A 16,695-nucleotide genomic window follows, 5' to 3' on the forward strand; every position below is an offset into this window, starting at 1 on the left:
CATTTTAGAAGAGTAGGATGTGCCCCAGGAATGCCTATTGGGGCCTCAAGGCTGCAAACTCTGGAAAAACCCACACCTGGTTAATCAATAATCAGAAGGAACCTCTTGCTTGACCATTGAAACTGCTTACTTAACAAATTTTCTTTAAGGGACATGTGATTCTATTACTTATGTGTAAATAAGGGGGCAAAGTTTGACGTAATTGGACTCTTCTGGACTCTCCCTCTGGAAACTTCTTGCAGTCCCCACCGGCAGACGGAAGATTTGGCTACTGAAAGCCTGCCGCTGCGTCACTCGAGAGCCACTCTCAGCTTCATTAATTATCAAGGGTTGGGGGTGTTTTACTAGCCTTTTGCGGATGTGTGTAAGTGCTTGAGACTAAGTAAAGTTTAGCTTTAAGTGAAAGCTCTCTTGTGTTGGTTGTCCTGTTTGTGCCAGCCATCTATCAGTCTGACGTCTGGGTCTCCCCTGATTTATTGCCTGACACCACCTCGCACAGAGTAAAAGTTACCAAGAGTTTTGGGTTGAAAGAACCCTGGGTAACACAGATGGCTCAAGTCTTTACACAGATATCGCACTATGATACAATCAGAGTGCCACCTAAAACGGAAATATTATTAGGCAGTATATATTTGTTCATGGCTTTCTTCTCCGTAAGTAGAAGCCAAGGTATATTATAACAAGGGGACTTCCAAACACCAAACTTTTGTTTTATGCTCAGCTTCTAGTGACAAATAAAGTCAAATGATTTGAATAATTGCTTAATCTTTGAATAGTTTTGATATTTAACTGTTTTGACATCTCCTTTTTTCTATGCCTTATCCATGCTTCTGCAACACCAATCATTGTCTTACCCTGCCCTCAGCCAAAGCGAATCCTTCCTCTTCTCCAGTCTTTCCCTAGTCAATCATCACTCCCCATATTGAACCCCAATTAACTCTCTCCCAGTAGATTTCGTGCTCTCTAATTCTTTGTGATCCCCCAGAATAAAAACTTCTTGTATTTGCTGATGAAATTCCATGACGGTGCATTTGTCCACTGAGGCTGAGACCCCTGACCAAAGGAAAGTGCTCTTTAAGGATTACTATAGAAATCCCTGCTATAGTAAAATCTTTTCTGAAACCTTATATGAAGCCTTAGGGGTAAAGATAAAGAGGGAAGGTGTACATTGCACCTTGGAGGTCCCTTGTCCTTAAATTATGGGACAGAGTGAAGTAGAATAGTCATTAGTTAACTAGTAAACCACTTGATATTGCATATCTCTACAATGTCACCTGTTGTTTACATCTCTAAAATAAACAGTCCAAGTCATTTTTAGTCCTTTATTTGATAAGCCTTCAGAAATCTCCTACTGTAGTAGCTCTTTTCTGAATTCAGCAATGTCCTTCTGAGAATGCAGTAACACAATAAACTAAACTAGAGACAAGATTCAGAGCACTGACAGAATCATTTATACAAGGCCACTTTGATATTTTCTGTGTTATTTTCTATCCCATTTATACTGCAACCTATTATCCTTCAGCTTGTCCTCCTTAAGTCTTCATCACCAGCCAGTGCTCCCTTCCTTGGCAAAAATACCATACATGATTCTGCCCTGGGGACAACCAGTTAGAAAACCACATTTTTTATTATCAGCCCCTTATCTTCACTAGTTCCTTGTTCAAAATCATTACCTGTCAATCCATGCCCTCCGCATAAAATCATTCTAAATCAATCAGTACTTCATGTAGATAAATCATGACTCCATTTCTGCACTCCTTACTCCAGCAAAACTTCTAGTAGATTCACTGGGAATTTTGCATGAGTAAGAAGCACCCCAAACCCTAAGTACCTTGTTCACACACACATTCTTACAGGTGTGCCAAGGGTTTTGAAAGAACGGAGTCTGTGCCCAGTTCTGGTTTTCCCTAGGGGAGGGCTTCCTGAATGTTGAAGAGGCTGTGTTGTTAGCTCTCCCACTTTGATTGTAGGGGTGAAAATGCTGAATTTTAACAAAGAGGAAATTTCTCCAAAATGTTCAGTAGTTATTGACATTAAGTAGATCTAAATTAAAACAAAAAAACAAAACAGAGACTTGTAAACTATCTGACTAAAATCCCTTCTCTCTGTTGCTCTGCTTTTGCTCTCTTGTCCATTATGAAGGCATCATTTCACTCATTTTCCCCTCATTGTCTTTGTATCATCTTGTGAGGACTAGTGTCTTATTATATTTGAAAATGGAAATAAATTATACATGAGTTCACCTTTTCTTGCTATTTTTTATATTTCAGAGAATTCAGTATTGATTAAAAGCGCTTTTTACTGTGAAGTGAGCTAGAAGCATATGTATTTTTGTAACTTATCAACAGGTGTATTTTTTTTTCATTTTACTTGACGTTAGGCAGGCAACACTAAAGATGCCCCAGTTATCCTAATAATTCCACTACCTAGCTTTAGAAAAAAATTAAAATTCAGCTTTCTCTCTTATATAGAAGTAATTCACACACATACATTCTGCTTTTTAAAGTGATTATTTATTTACATATATTTGAGTAAAAAATCTGGTTCCAAAACACCAGAAAAAAATGTTTAAAAATAATGATCATAGTTATGTTGCACTTTTCATCTGAGGATTTCAAAATGCTTTACCAAAGTTAATTACATAAATTTCACAAACCAATCGTGTGATATGTCGGTGTTGTTGTTTTATACTGAGACACACAAAGTCTCCATGACTTTCCCAATTTCACACATTTAGTTGGAATATTGAGGATGGATTTCAGTAATTCTGAACCCTATTCTAACCATGAGACAAACAGCCTTAATACACAGCTCTTATAAACAGTAAAATACTCCTGGAACATGTGTATAATATATAGAAAATGATCAATACATAAGTAATAATGTAGATCCTTCTATCACTTTAATCACTTGAAAATGTGCATACATACAAATATATTAAACAGTAACTAGGGAGATAGTTCAATAAACATGTCAGCTCTGCTTCTGCACTGTGATGGCCAGTGGAAAATCAATTTCTGCTTTGTAGATGCCAGGTACATCTTGAACAGGGAACTTGGTGATTCCCACTAAAGAGTGAAAAAAGTGAGAGAGATGTCAAGGGAAAATATATTTTTAGATGAAAAATCAATTTTATTCATTTCAATTCCTCATTTTATGAATTTCATTACATCCAGTTCCATTTTAAAAATCCACTCTCTCAAATATAGCCAGTAATTGGTAAATGAAAGTTCAACTGGATTTAATAATTCATTCAGCTGGCCCTTCAAATATTTCAAATTTTCTTCAATAAAATATAATAAAATTATGGAAGAAGATAGCATTAGTCTGGGTGAATTTAAACTCTTGTGTGAAAAGAATTTACTGAAGAAAAATTCATTCTCCATCTCTGTACATTACATAAACTCACATACTAAACTAATTCACTAAATACCCGTACCAGAACAAAGCAATTTACACTCATACAGTGCAATAGATACTTTTAGTCCAGGTGCTGATGATGATCAACTCCTCTGTCGGAATAACATACATCACAGCTCAACTTCGTACAGGGAGAATGCTACTGATTTCAGACATCAGACATGCCCCACAGCTTGGACATCACTAATTGTCTTGATTTTTACAATTGAATATATTGGAGCATTGGCTTTTTTGCAGTAGGTTTAATATGGCATTAATTCTTGACATTAACTATACTTTATCCTCCTAGTAATGAATTTTCATGCCTTTCACATTTGTAGTGGGATCTGTTCAGGGTGTTCTTTTGGAACACACAAACTCAAGATTGCTGCAAATGCTGGTTGCCCAGTGGGGTGGTCTATCCAGAGGAATTGTTGGTGGCCCACTGCACAAAGACAGGTTTTAAAATGCAGCTGTGCAGCAGAAGGCTGCAGAACTTCTCAGGGATAGATTGGGTTTTTAATAAGGGGGAGAGGAGCCTCACCTATGTAAATTCCCTGCCTCCTGCATGCTAAAAATACACGTGCCGGGTCTGGCACTCTTTTACATTATACCCTTCCCTCTGCAAGAACTCAGGCAATCTCTGGTATTTCTTAAAGCCCTACTGTCTGAAATAACCTTTCCACATAGCAGCCTGATGGTGAAGGGACTGAATACTTCCTGTTCTGTTTGTGTCAGGGGAAACATGGTAAAATTCTAATTCTGAGTCTACAAGGGGAAAGACTTCCTTGTATCCAGTCAAGTACACACAATCCTGGTAGGGAGTTTGCCTCTGAAGATCTGTGGAGGCATTGTCTTCTTCCGTCACTATTTTAGTGGGGTAAGATAGGTAGGCCCTCTTCATATCCTTTTCAGATGGCTGTTAGAGTCACTCCTTAAGTCATATAGCCCCTTTTGAATGACTTCCCTGGATGACTGAAAAGGAGGAAATGGAACTGTTCCCTCAACAACTCCATATGTTTCCTCCCCCTATTTTCATGATCCCAATTACCAACAGAATGGGCAGAATATACAGCTTTCCCCACCAACCATGGGACAGACTTTCATTGTCACAGCATATTTGAACCAATATTATGTAGCTGTTCTTCAGGGGTACTTGTCTGCAGCTGTACAGACCAAAAGGAATGAGAGGTGAATTATGCTTTAGATGCTTGTTATTTCACTCTTTTTTTCTGTAGTTCTGAGTAGATGCCTAATTTATTCTGAGATTTGGCTGACTGTCTTACATATTAAGAGGTATTATAATTCACGATTGGGGAGGCTAATTATGAGTTTCCATTTCTAAAGGAGATGACACATTTTTCCTATTCATTTTCTGAATTTATTTTATTTTACATGTGATTTGCCATCTGCTCCCACAGCAAAGAAGTGTAAAGATGAAAAATTTTAAAAAAGTATAATCAGGAAAATATTGTTTTTGATGATAAATCATATGATGTTTAATAAAATCAAGATGAGAAAAATCATCCTATTATGGGCCACTGCAATTCATCTGCTACCTAGGCAATCATAACTTGCTCTGTGTAAAATCAAACATCCTGATCTTGCAAACATTACACATGCTCTGTATTTGTTCTCTAGTGATTATTTTTTTGTTATTCCATCTTTCTACCCTTTGGATTGAGAGCTCTTTGGGGCAGGAATAATGTACAACACGCAGGAACCTAGAAAAGAGGTCAACAGACCTGCTTGGCCACATTTGTAAAAAGAAGGTAAAATTGAATTCCAATGACAGTGAGGAAAATGTTGAGAATTAGGTCTGGTGGAAGCATAAGTGGATAGTGGATTTGGAATTTATTTACTGGGACAGGTGGAGGTTCTGTTGGGAGGAGGAGTCTTGTACCAAACTGATGTGGTTGGGGGGACGAAGGCTCATCTGGCTTGATTGGAGGGAGAGAGAATTCTGACTAAAGAGTTCTAGGTAGGGCTCAGCTAAATATTGAATTTCTAAAAAGTGCTTCCAAATCTTTTAAGGTTTGACCATTACTTAAAGATGTTGGTAGAAGTCTGGTGTCACTTCCTATATTATGAAGCCTGGAAAATGTGAGTTACAAGTGATGCAGGAAGAAAACAGCTGTTTGACAGTAACCTGTCATCTTAGATCAGAAAGCTTCAGAATAAAGCCAGTATATCACAAAGAAATGTGGCACATAGGAGACTGCCCGTTGTTTTAGTGGGAGCTCTCTGTATGGCAGGTTTTAGGTGATTAGCAGTGTTCTAAAATTCCTCTTGGCTAGGGTGAGTAAAATATAATTTGCATTTTCATTATCTTCAATTAAGAAGGCAAAGGACAGATAAATAGCTTTCTGTCTGCGTTGGTAAACTTTCATAGCAATTTGGCAAGGCTGGTTCCAGGATTTCAACATTAATACAAGAAAAAATAATTAAATATTAAGAGTATAGCATAGTAGACATGCTTGTGGACAAGAATCCTAAAAGCACATTTTCCCAACATACTTATTCAACTGACTCAAATACAAGGAATGATCTGAAAGTCTTTGCACAGAATTATGCAGTGGAGACACACTGCCACACCACCAGCAAGTGTTCCACAGTCTAATAGTTTGAGAACCACTCCATTGCTCTTTCTGAAGGACGGCCAGACTAACCCTTTGAGTTTTCGCACACGCCTTCTTTTTGGGCCAATTTCCTCGTTTTATTTAGTCTAGTTTAGTATTATTAGAGATGACTTTCAGTACTGTCTACAAGAAATAGTTTAGCTTATTCCTGTATTATTTCATTTAGGAATGTGCCAATTTGCTACTAAATATTACATCTAAACAGTTTCCTTTAATAGTTGGGAATCTTTGTCATATAAAAGTTCAAACACTCTATGAAAAAATCCAATGGCCAGTTGAATTATTCTGAGGATGATAGCCTAAAAATATCACAGATGAATTGTTCATATCCTCCTTGACTTTCATATAATGCATCTGAAAAACTGCTTACTATACCTGTTCTGACTAATATTGAACTGATCTGAACTGATATTGAACTGATATTGGTTAAAGCAGATCACTAGTTTGACTCTCCGGAGGGATTTTTGAGATATATCAATGTTAAGGAATTAATTCATGTTGGAAGACATTCTAACTATGTAAGTGATAAGCATTATTTATTATTACTATTATTTATTATTCATTATATATTATGAAAGGCTGTTTTCCCCCAAATATAGATGTTGGTCACAGGATCTATATGTTGTTGATCCATTCCAAATTGTAAGGCATAGAAATGTCAGTGATTTGTTACATTTTGAAAAAAATCTAATCCACCTACTTCTAGAAGGATGCTCATCGGTTGTAGGTGCTTTGGTAGTGTTTGAACTGATTCTGGGCTCGAGAGGCCAGATTATTATTTCATTTTGCTTGGGGTAAATCTGGAATGACTCCAGTGGTGACAATGGAATTACTCCAGATTTCCATCCATGTAACTGAGGTTAGGAATCTGTCTTCAGGTCTGTATTTGTTGCTGTGGTGTATGTAACTTTGAAATGGTGGTGTAGGGGGGACTGATTCTTTACTGCTTTATACTTTGTGTAGTCATTTACATGTGCTACCACCAGCATGAGAGACTGGAGGATTCTGATTTGGTAGCAGATTTACACCTACTTTACACAGGTATAAAGGACTGCAAGGCAAAGATGATTCTGGTCCAGTATATTTAAAAGGGAGGGTGGGGGGGTGTGTGTGATTGCTGATCATGGTGAATATTGTTCACGAACCAGTACATATGAAATGTAAATACCCCCATTCTATTTCTACTTGAAGGTAATTCCTCTCAGATTTTGATAGTGCTCAAGAAGTAAGCACCATGGAGTTTACTCTTCCATCTTTTCATGTGTGTGCGCTCTCTTTTATTGCTTTCATATCTCTGTTGGAAATGTGTTTTACACTAACTGCATGAAAGCTCTGAATTGAAATTCACCAATACATTAGAACAACTCTATTTTGATTTTGTTTCCTCAACAGCCTTATTTTGCTATACATTTCATATACTCTCCTATCTTCATCAAATCAGAACCCTCCATATCCTTATTAATAGCCATATTACCTCTTGTAATTTTTATTTTTACCAGAAAACTACATCTTTTTTTTTTTAAACTCTCTCACACCACTTTGGTTTTTATGGAATGTCATCCTCATTACCAGAATTTTTATGTTACTCCCATATTCAAAGATATTAAAAAGATAACATGTTGGAATAACTTTAATTTACAGTTAAAGTGCAGCTCACGGAGCCTCCCTCCCATTCTCCACCTACCATACTTGGGTAGGGGAGACGCTCAGAGCTTCTGCCTTGCAGTGGGGTGCTGGGGTAGGGGCTTCTGCCCAGTGGGAAGGGAGTCTCGGGACTTCAGCCCTGTGGGGCATGCTTGCCAGGCTTGGGGCTTCAGCAGGAGCAGGGCTGAAACACAAGCCCCTGCAGGTGCGCCCCGGCTCTCGAATTTTTGAAGTTTGTTGTATTCAGCTCGGCAGGTCAGTAAGTTTGGCCACCCCCGACATAGTGAGAATTGTGAGGATTCCCTTCCTAACATAGTTTCCAGGAAACTCCGGAGACTTCCCTGGCTGAATACTGCCTTAGGCCATGGGGTCATGCTTGCGCCTCAGATTAGTGAAGAGCCACATGAAATGACAAACCCTTAATCTTACCTCACTTTTTTAGTGACTGAAATTCTGTGAATGCGAATAATGGTAGGAAGCATTTTGCTCCAAATTACAATTCTCTAGGGGTGCAACTGATGTCAGAGAGCAGCACTTAGACATCGAAACACCACCAATTGCAATTTCAAGTAAATATGGTGCAGAAATGGAAACCAGTGTTTTTAGGGACCCTGAGCACCTTCATTTCATGCTGAATTCATTGGCATTGTGGGTGCTCAGCACTTCTCTAAATCAACCCCCCTAAAAGTCTGGCCCTTTGTACATTTCATCACCCAGGACAGATATTGTTTATGAAGTTAGGCTTATTTTAGAAATGCAAAGTGCTTCACCTTACCAGAACTGCATTGTCACAAAAATCTTTTCATAGTGTGGTTCTATACTATTCCATTCCATATAGGTTATCATACAGTGCTCATCACCATAGTGTATGAGTACCTTCCGTTGAGCACATCCATCATTTGTGTTTTGTTGTTTCATCCTCTTTCCTGGGAGAAGCATGTGCAGTGGAGTGTCTTGTTTGGTAGGGTTTTGTTTGTTTTTAAATATGCATGTAACTGTGTATTTATATTAGAGGAGTAAGGTCAAAGAAATGTGCCTTGCACTTGTAGTAGAAGATGGCAAGGTTTGTCATGGTCCTTTGTTCTGGAAAAGTTAATTCCACAATCTTGGAGCAGCCCTTGAAAAAGTTCTCTCACCTGCACAGATTAGATTTATCTTTATTGTAGAGAGTTCTATTGTGCCAGAGGCACACATTAAAGTCGTATTTCAACATTTTAAAATAGTCTTACCTCAGTGCTAGCTCGCCCACCAGAATTTTTAACTACTTGTATCATTATTACTCCTAGGATCTCAAAGTGATTTTCAAATGTTAATCAATTTATCCTTACCACATCTGAAAGGTAAATATTGTTATCCCCTTTTTATAGATGGAGAAACTACGGTACAAATATTCAGAGACTTATCTAAAGAAACTCGGTAATCTAATATCAGAGCTTGGACAATGGAACTCAGAGCTCTGATCTCAGGCATATACTCAGATTATGCATCCTTAAAAATATATCTATTTTAATAATATAGATATTGTAATTAGTGTATTTATCTAGTTACCTTGATTCTTATTAAGATATACTGGGTGTCAGTTTTCTTGGGATCCTATGGAATGAAAGACTATTTTAAATTTAACAAACAGCCCATCATGGGTCAAACGAAAATATTTTTTAAATCTGCATCTTCTTTGGGCTTCTTCATCTCTATCCAAGTTTCAGCTTCTCCAAAACTGCATTATATGTACTATAAAAGGTAAATCCCTTTTACCAAATCAGAAAATGTGAGTTTATCAGACATCATATTAATTAACAGGCTGTGATGTGGGAAGGCGGGAGGGAGAGAGGAGTATCAGTAACATCCTGTCAAAATAAATCTTATTGTTATGGCAGGTGTCACCAGGTGTCACCATTACACATAGTCTTCAGAGTCTTATCCATAATGAGCAAATGTTTAGTTGTGGAGCGATATTCTGTGGTATTGCCAGTTTTGGTTATGCAAACTTCTGGGAAAAGGGAGCTGTGTGAGCAGCAGGAGAATTTGCTCTCTACTTTGGTCTCTAATTGAGACAGAATTGCATGGGAAGGGATCATTGGTGTTGGGCTAAGATTCCTGAAAGAAGATTGTCTGCATGCTGTTTGTGGCTATCTCTATTCCAGGACTGGTATGTATGTGTAAATAAAACAAGTTACATTTAGAATTATACTCACTCTGTATCACTGTGTTCTCCTCCACTGGGAAGCTGCCCCGTAATGCCCCAGAGATGTGCTACCACTCGGCAGAGGGGCAACAATATATTTAGGTAGAGTGGATACACTTAGCCCTCCATCTTGCAAACACTTATGCAGATGAACCACATTGTTAATGCAAGGTTTCTTATATCATAAGAGATGGAAATATTGCTTAAAACAGTGGTCCGTATGAAAGTAGAACAAAAGGTTGTAATTTTGAACGCTAAGAAACATTTGAAGTCTAGAAAACCTGCCTTCTGGTGAGAGAGAAAAGAAGCTCAATCTAGTTAGTTTATCCAAGAAAAGGCTGAGGGGATGATTACAGTCTATAAGTACTTACAAGGGAGAAGATTTCTGACCTAGAGGTCTCTTTAATCTAGCAGACCAAGATCTACAATATTCAATAGCTGGAAGATGAAGATAGACAAAAACAGACTGAAAATAAGGTGCAAATTTTTAATGGTGAGGGTTCTCAACCACTGGAATAACTTACCTAGGGATGTGATAAATTCTCCATCCTGTGGAGTCTTTGACTCAAGATATGATGTCTTTCTAACAAATCCTAAATAAACACTTTAGCTCAGCCCAAAGTTATGGGCTTGATGTAAGCATTACTGGGTGAAATTCTATGTCTTGTGTTATGCAGCAGGTCACACTAAATGATCATAATGCTATGTTCTGTCCTTAAGATCTCTGAAGATAAGACAAAAAGAAAACAAAAATTACATCTCAGTGGTTATAGATTAATTGGAAGCTGGGGCCTTCAGACTGATTGAGATTGCCCCTGGCACTTGAAGAGGTATGAGAAGGCAACAGAAGGGAGAGAAAGAGAGAGAGAGAGACAGACACACACACACACACACAGTCCCAATCCTTTCCTGAGCTTCCCTAGGGCCCGTGCAGCTGCACACTGTACCCTACTGAGGGCTGTACCTAAATGGCACAATCCAGTCCACTGTCATACTGTATGCAATCACCTGTTCCTCTGAGAGTCAGACTTTATGGAGGTGAATTAAAGATGTGCCTGTCTGCTTTTATGGATTTACAAGATTTTTTTAGGGTTCCATTAATGGCTATTTTACATATAGTATTGCATAATCATGCTAAAAGCAGGCAGATGGTCTTTTGATGCAGTAGCTAGTTATCTCCACTACAGTTTATTCCATAACTTTTGTGGGATTGGTGTGTTTAAAAGTATGCAGTGGACTTGGTAATGCTTTAAGTTTGAACGGCTGAATCAATTGCATGGTACTGCTGTAGCACTGCCTGTTCATTCAGAGTATTTATTTATATGGGTGGTAATTTTCATTATAATACAACAGGGGAAACCAGATCCTCAGCTGTTATCGATTTAAGATACATTGATATAAGGCACTCTTAGTCCATAATAAGGGGCTCCAGACAAAGGGGTTGTTCTGATTTAACTAAATCAGTTTCTAAACTGATTTGGTTAAACTGATACAAATCTCTTGGGTGAATAAGGCCTAGGCCACCCATTATTTAGCACATCTGTTTTTAGTATATTAAGTATGCATTAACTCAGGGTTTTGGTGTGCTGAGGGAATGCAATTTGGATTACAGTTTAAATTCAGAACATCAATATTAAAAACTCATCCACAGCAGGGACGTCTCAATCCTGCAGTCGTTTACTTACTACCACGTGCTCTGCTTACTGAAGTGAATAACCCCATTGACTTTTCATGAGACTTGTCACAGTGTTAAACCTTTGCAAGACTAGACCCTAAAGTTGGACCATTTCAAATTGGTCACAATTAACACCACTTGATAGACAGGAATAGTTAATGCAGTAGTTACTTAGATTATTTTAAGGTCAGGCTTGACAAAGCCCTGGGCTGGGATGATTTAGTTGGGGATTGGTCCTGCTTTGAGCAGGGGGTTGGACTAGATGAGCTCCTGAGGTCCCTTCCAACCCTGATATTCTATGAATGTTTCCATGAGTCTTTAGAATATCTCCACTTAATTTGTGTTTTACATAAACAATAGGCATTTTGGACGGGTATAAATATAAAAGCCTTTAAAAAGGTGATGAAACATTGATTAACAGATTAACAGGAGGAAAATAGAGGTAGTTGTTCAAACAGAAACTTCTAGGAAAAAGGGTTGTCTTCAAAGTTTCCACCCAAGTTTTTAAACAAATGCTCCAAACCTGGGGATTGGAATAATCAAAGGGATGTAATCATTTTTATTATGTGAGATGAGGCCAGCCAGAAATCAGTTTGGCCTCCATAATAGTCAAGACTGAATGAGAGGATTTTTTTCAAGTGCTTTGTTTGGCTTGTTCAGTGAAAAGCTGTGTTGAATTTTTGCTTTCTTCTGACTCAGGTTTTTAGGAAACACTGCTGCTTGACAGTCACAAAGGTGCACTACTTCACATTGGCCTTTTCAAGTATGAATACCCTAATCAAACTCTTCCCAGGTTTTAAAGCTTTATATATGAATATTTATTTATCTTGTAGTGTACACATTTTTTTTTAATTACAGGCTTTTTAGATTAGAGTTTGTCTCTAACGAGGTTGATAAGTAATGTGTTGGGTTTTTTTCATTTTTGCAAGGGGTTGCAAATGAGACTTTATTTTGCCAAGTTGATAGGTTATGTCAAAAGCAGAAAACTAAGGAGGAAATCAAAGTTATTACACCTTGATCACGGGCTAAGATTGGCCTATATTTTAATTCTTTATATTCTGTGATTTCAGTAGTACTAGAAATATACTAAAGTGGCTTTTCCCTACGTTTTTCCTACAGAAATCAAACTAATACATCATTTTTTCTATTAATATCACATTTACCTAAGACATATGACAGCTAATCCAAGGAGGTTCAAATGTGGATCAAGGTTTTCTGACATGTTTCAATATGAGGTGTGCAGCATGTGCACAATCAGTATGTAAAAGAAATGAGTTCCTACATGCTGTAAAACTTGCCCTAAGGACCATCCCCAATCGTGAAACCTTAGTCAGCAACTACCACTTAATTTAGCCTCCAGGCTTCCAGCAGTTTTCTGCTTGGATTGACTTTTAGTTGAACGTCATCTCTACTAGGCAACCATGTTTTGCCAGGCTCGGGAGTGGTTACTTGAGACAGGCTGTTATATAAATATTCCAGCACCCTGGCCCTGATTCAGCAAAGTGTGTAAGCACTTGCTCTGCTTTAAGTGCATCCTTAAATCCATCCCTATTCAGCAAGGCGCTTAGGTATGTGCTTAATTAACTATAATGATTACAGCACAGGCAGACCCATGAAAGTTCTTGTCTATGAAAATCATGGTTTCAGCTCGTCATCAGACAATGCAGCATGAGACATCATGTCATTCTTTTCAGGAAGGTAATGGATGTTATCACGCGTCCGACCAAGTGGTCATCATTGTTGGTTCAGACACCAACCCATTTTTTTATTGTATGAAAAAAACCCAAATTTACTCATCCTCGTTATTGCAGCCAAGATTTAGAAATATATTTTCCCCTCAAAGCATAAACCAACATTTGAATGGTATAGTGTGTCACACATCTGGTGTGAGGGTGATTTGTAATATTTACAGAGACAAACTATAGTCAACTGTCTAAAAATATAGGAAGCAAAACCAAGTGGAAAATCTAATAACCAGGCACAGTGACTGGATTACATGAAAACCGTACTGGTGTTTTGCACATTGCCTAACAGTTATCTGGTTTCAGTCAGTTTATATAATAATCTAATATCTACTAACGCTGTTAATGAAGTTTTTTGGATGATATTTTTAAAAGTAAGTAATATAAAAACATACTATGATTTCTGCCCATAAGAGAGAAATTGTAATTAAACCATATTGTACTGGGTCCAATCTTGGTGGTTCAGGCCCACCTCTACGTTATCAATGTAAATGCTTCCTTTCTTCAAACACAGGACAAAATAACCTTTGAGCTTTAAGCTCATGGATAGGAACTTTGTAGCAAAACTTGGTTAGCTCGCTTTCAATTTATCTTAGTTTTTGTAGGAAAATGCTCACTCTTTGGAGCCCTGGGAGGGCAGTTAGACATGAAGGGGTTAATAGGGCAGAGTCTGTGCAGCGGGAGCCAGTCATTGGTATGGATAGGAGAGGGTTAGCTAAAGAATATTGGTGTAGCAGGAGCTGGATGTGCTTGGATTAATAGATCATTAGTGCAGCTGTGCAGGCCATAACAGGGTTACTGTGAATGCATGCATTCTATGTGTGAGCATCTAGTTTAGCTGGACACAAGAGGGGACCAGAAGTGTATGTTGGCCTATGGCCCAGTGATGGGTTAATCCAGCCCTACCCATGATGTGTAACAGGCTGCGTGGAGATGTTGGTAAGGAGAGGACAGAGATAATAAGGTGCTCTGTGGGGAGGAGATGGAAGAGAGACAAGTGCAGGATGGGCCGAAGAGGGAAAAGTGACAGTTGTGAGCTGCTCCCTCACCCAAATTGCCAGGCTGCCATTTCTGCATGAAGCTGGTGCAGTTTTAATTCATTTCTTTGTGTAAAGATAAATTCAGGGCTGTTCAATAGTCCAGATAGAATGTTGGAGGGGTTATTTTACTTGGGAACACATTTCATCATCTGCATTACTTTGCTGCACATTTCTGTGATATTTCAGGAGACATTGAGAGGAATTATTTGTGTGTGTACTTTGTGTCATTTGTTGTTGGCTCTCAGCTTTGGTGCTCAGCTGTTGGTGATGTAGAAAATTAATTAACAGTATTTTCAGCCCAGGCATTATGATAATAACAGATTTGGGGATGTGCCATCACCATCCGCCTGGCTCAGTAGACCATACAATCAATTGGTACTTTCTCCTTTGAATAGCCACATCATTGGCCTTCATATTTCGTGTTTTGATATTTTAGCATTGGCCTTGCGATGGGCAAGGCATAGGGGGATACAGCTGACTTTCATGAACTGAGGCAATCTGTTTGAAATATAGCCGGAAGAAAGGGAAAGGAGGGAAAACTTTCTTTGGTGGGAGCAATCCCTATTACAGTGGCATTCTTTGTACCCTCTAGCAAACAGGAAGGAAGGAGTCAAATCAGTATTAGCCAGCCAGAGTGTGGGACCTTAAACCACAAATTCCTACCTATATTTGGTCTACCACTGGTGAAGAACTACAGTAGCTACCATATTATGTCCAGGAGGAATGTGGTCCTCCAGCACCCTCTCAAAACCAGAGCCATAACACCAAGATAGAAGGGACAGATATACAAAGACTTGAAATGAGACCTTGTGCAGCAGAGGCTTTGTTAGGGGATCTAATTGAAGAGAGGAAGAATTTGCTTCACATTTAAATTTCCTCAAAGTCCATGGAGCATTTGCAAATCAGAATTTGGATTTGGGCCCCTTCCCACCACAAACCGGAGCCGGGTTTTACGTAACAGCAATATTGATTATTTTACAATGCAGTGTCCAAAGCAGGCTTGGAGGTACTATACCAACCAAATAGCAAGACACCCTTTCCTGAGCAGCTTACAAGCTGAAATTAGACAAAGCACATTAAGGGAGTAACACGTTGAGGGGGAAGAGCTACAATTACAATAGGTGGCAATTCGCTTTGGCTATACACAGTACATAAAATTTTCTATCAAAGACATTGTTCCATATGTTAATGGCTAGAATTATAGGGCCAGACCATCAGCAGGTTTAAATATGTACTCCACTGAAGTCAAAGAGGGGTATATGCTTTACAGCAGCCAATGATCTGGCCCCAGAGTTTTTTGTGAGGAGCATGCTGTAGTGAAATGGATGATTACGAGAGGTTAAAAAATATGGAGTGAAGAGAAATGGAGAGGGACAGGGAGGCAGAGATGCAGTGAAGCTATTTGGGTGGGAGGAAAGGAGTTGGACAAGATGAGGTTCATGATCAATACATGCAAATGAGGCTGAAAGTAGTGTGGGGAGGGGATCACAGGCTCATAGGGGGCCACCCTGGAAGTGTTCAGGGCCCAGTAGGGGAGAGCCCAGCTGAGCAGAGGAAGTCTTACTGGGGTCCAAATCAAATGTTGTTGCTGTGTTTTAATTATGTTAGAAGAATGGGCTAAACTAGCCCTATAGGAATAGCCTAGTATTGCTTGTCAAACCAAAATTTCAGTCCTCGAATCACTTCATATACTCATAGAAATGTAGGCCTGGAAGGGACCTTGATAGGTCACCTAGTCCAGTCTCCTGCCCTGAGGCAGGACTAAGTATTATCCTCACTTTGCCTTGTGGCAATCCTGAAAGGAGTTTACAGACTAGCACACGTTGTAATAATTTTTGCCTGCAGTGTTGGAGCTAGAATCCCAGTCTCTCTCTTGACAGTAAAGGACAAACTGACTGATGGGATTCAGTTGTGTTTAAAAATGTAGGAGGTTGTGAAAGCGAATACGTTCCAAATGTATGGGACTTCAGCGGCTGTTGTGTAAATAGGCAGCCTGCTGTGGCAGCTAGAATCTTAACATTTGAATATTTACTGCCTGGATCATATATTCAAGCCCTACTGCACTCCCGCTCATTCTCTTCCCCCCACCCCCGGAGGCATGCCTTTAGTTTAAAGTGCTTTTAAATATGTAATTGTATGGTGTGAAGTTTGTTACTGAATATGAAAGCATGGTATAAAAATCACAAAAAATTAGGTTAGCAGCAGCAGAGGTGGGGCCTGATCCTGCATTGCTTGGGCAATTCTGAATAATGGCCACGAGAGTTCTGCAAAGAACGCAGGATCAGGCCTTTAGGGCTTCTAATAGAAATTAATAGAGGTAATGGAAAACACTGTATATTAATTGATTTGAGATGGCTACAAGGTGCTATGG

The 16,695-nt window shown here is 38.9% G+C and overlaps 1 protein-coding gene across 2 annotated transcripts in view; it reads right to left on the reverse strand.

Annotated features, from left to right (window-relative positions):
• Positions 1 to 2,491: 2,491 nt before the first annotated feature.
• The window catches only part of CTNNA3 (catenin alpha 3), a 946,302-nt gene continuing 932,098 nt past the window's right edge, over positions 2,492 to 16,695 (reverse strand). The window contains exon 18 of one of the 2 annotated variants that reach the window (XM_075130833.1): positions 2,492 to 3,068. In XM_075130833.1, coding sequence (XP_074986934.1) covers positions 2,949 to 3,068 — 120 coding nt within the window. In that variant the 3' untranslated portion in view covers positions 2,492 to 2,948. Of the gene's footprint in view, positions 3,069 to 10,518; positions 10,592 to 16,695 lie in introns of those variants that run through there. The other variant, XM_075130836.1, reaches the window with a different exon arrangement.

This window comes from Caretta caretta, chromosome 7 (assembly GCF_965140235.1).
Source record: "Caretta caretta isolate rCarCar2 chromosome 7, rCarCar1.hap1, whole genome shotgun sequence".
Classification (NCBI taxonomy): Eukaryota; Metazoa; Chordata; order Testudines; family Cheloniidae; genus Caretta; species Caretta caretta.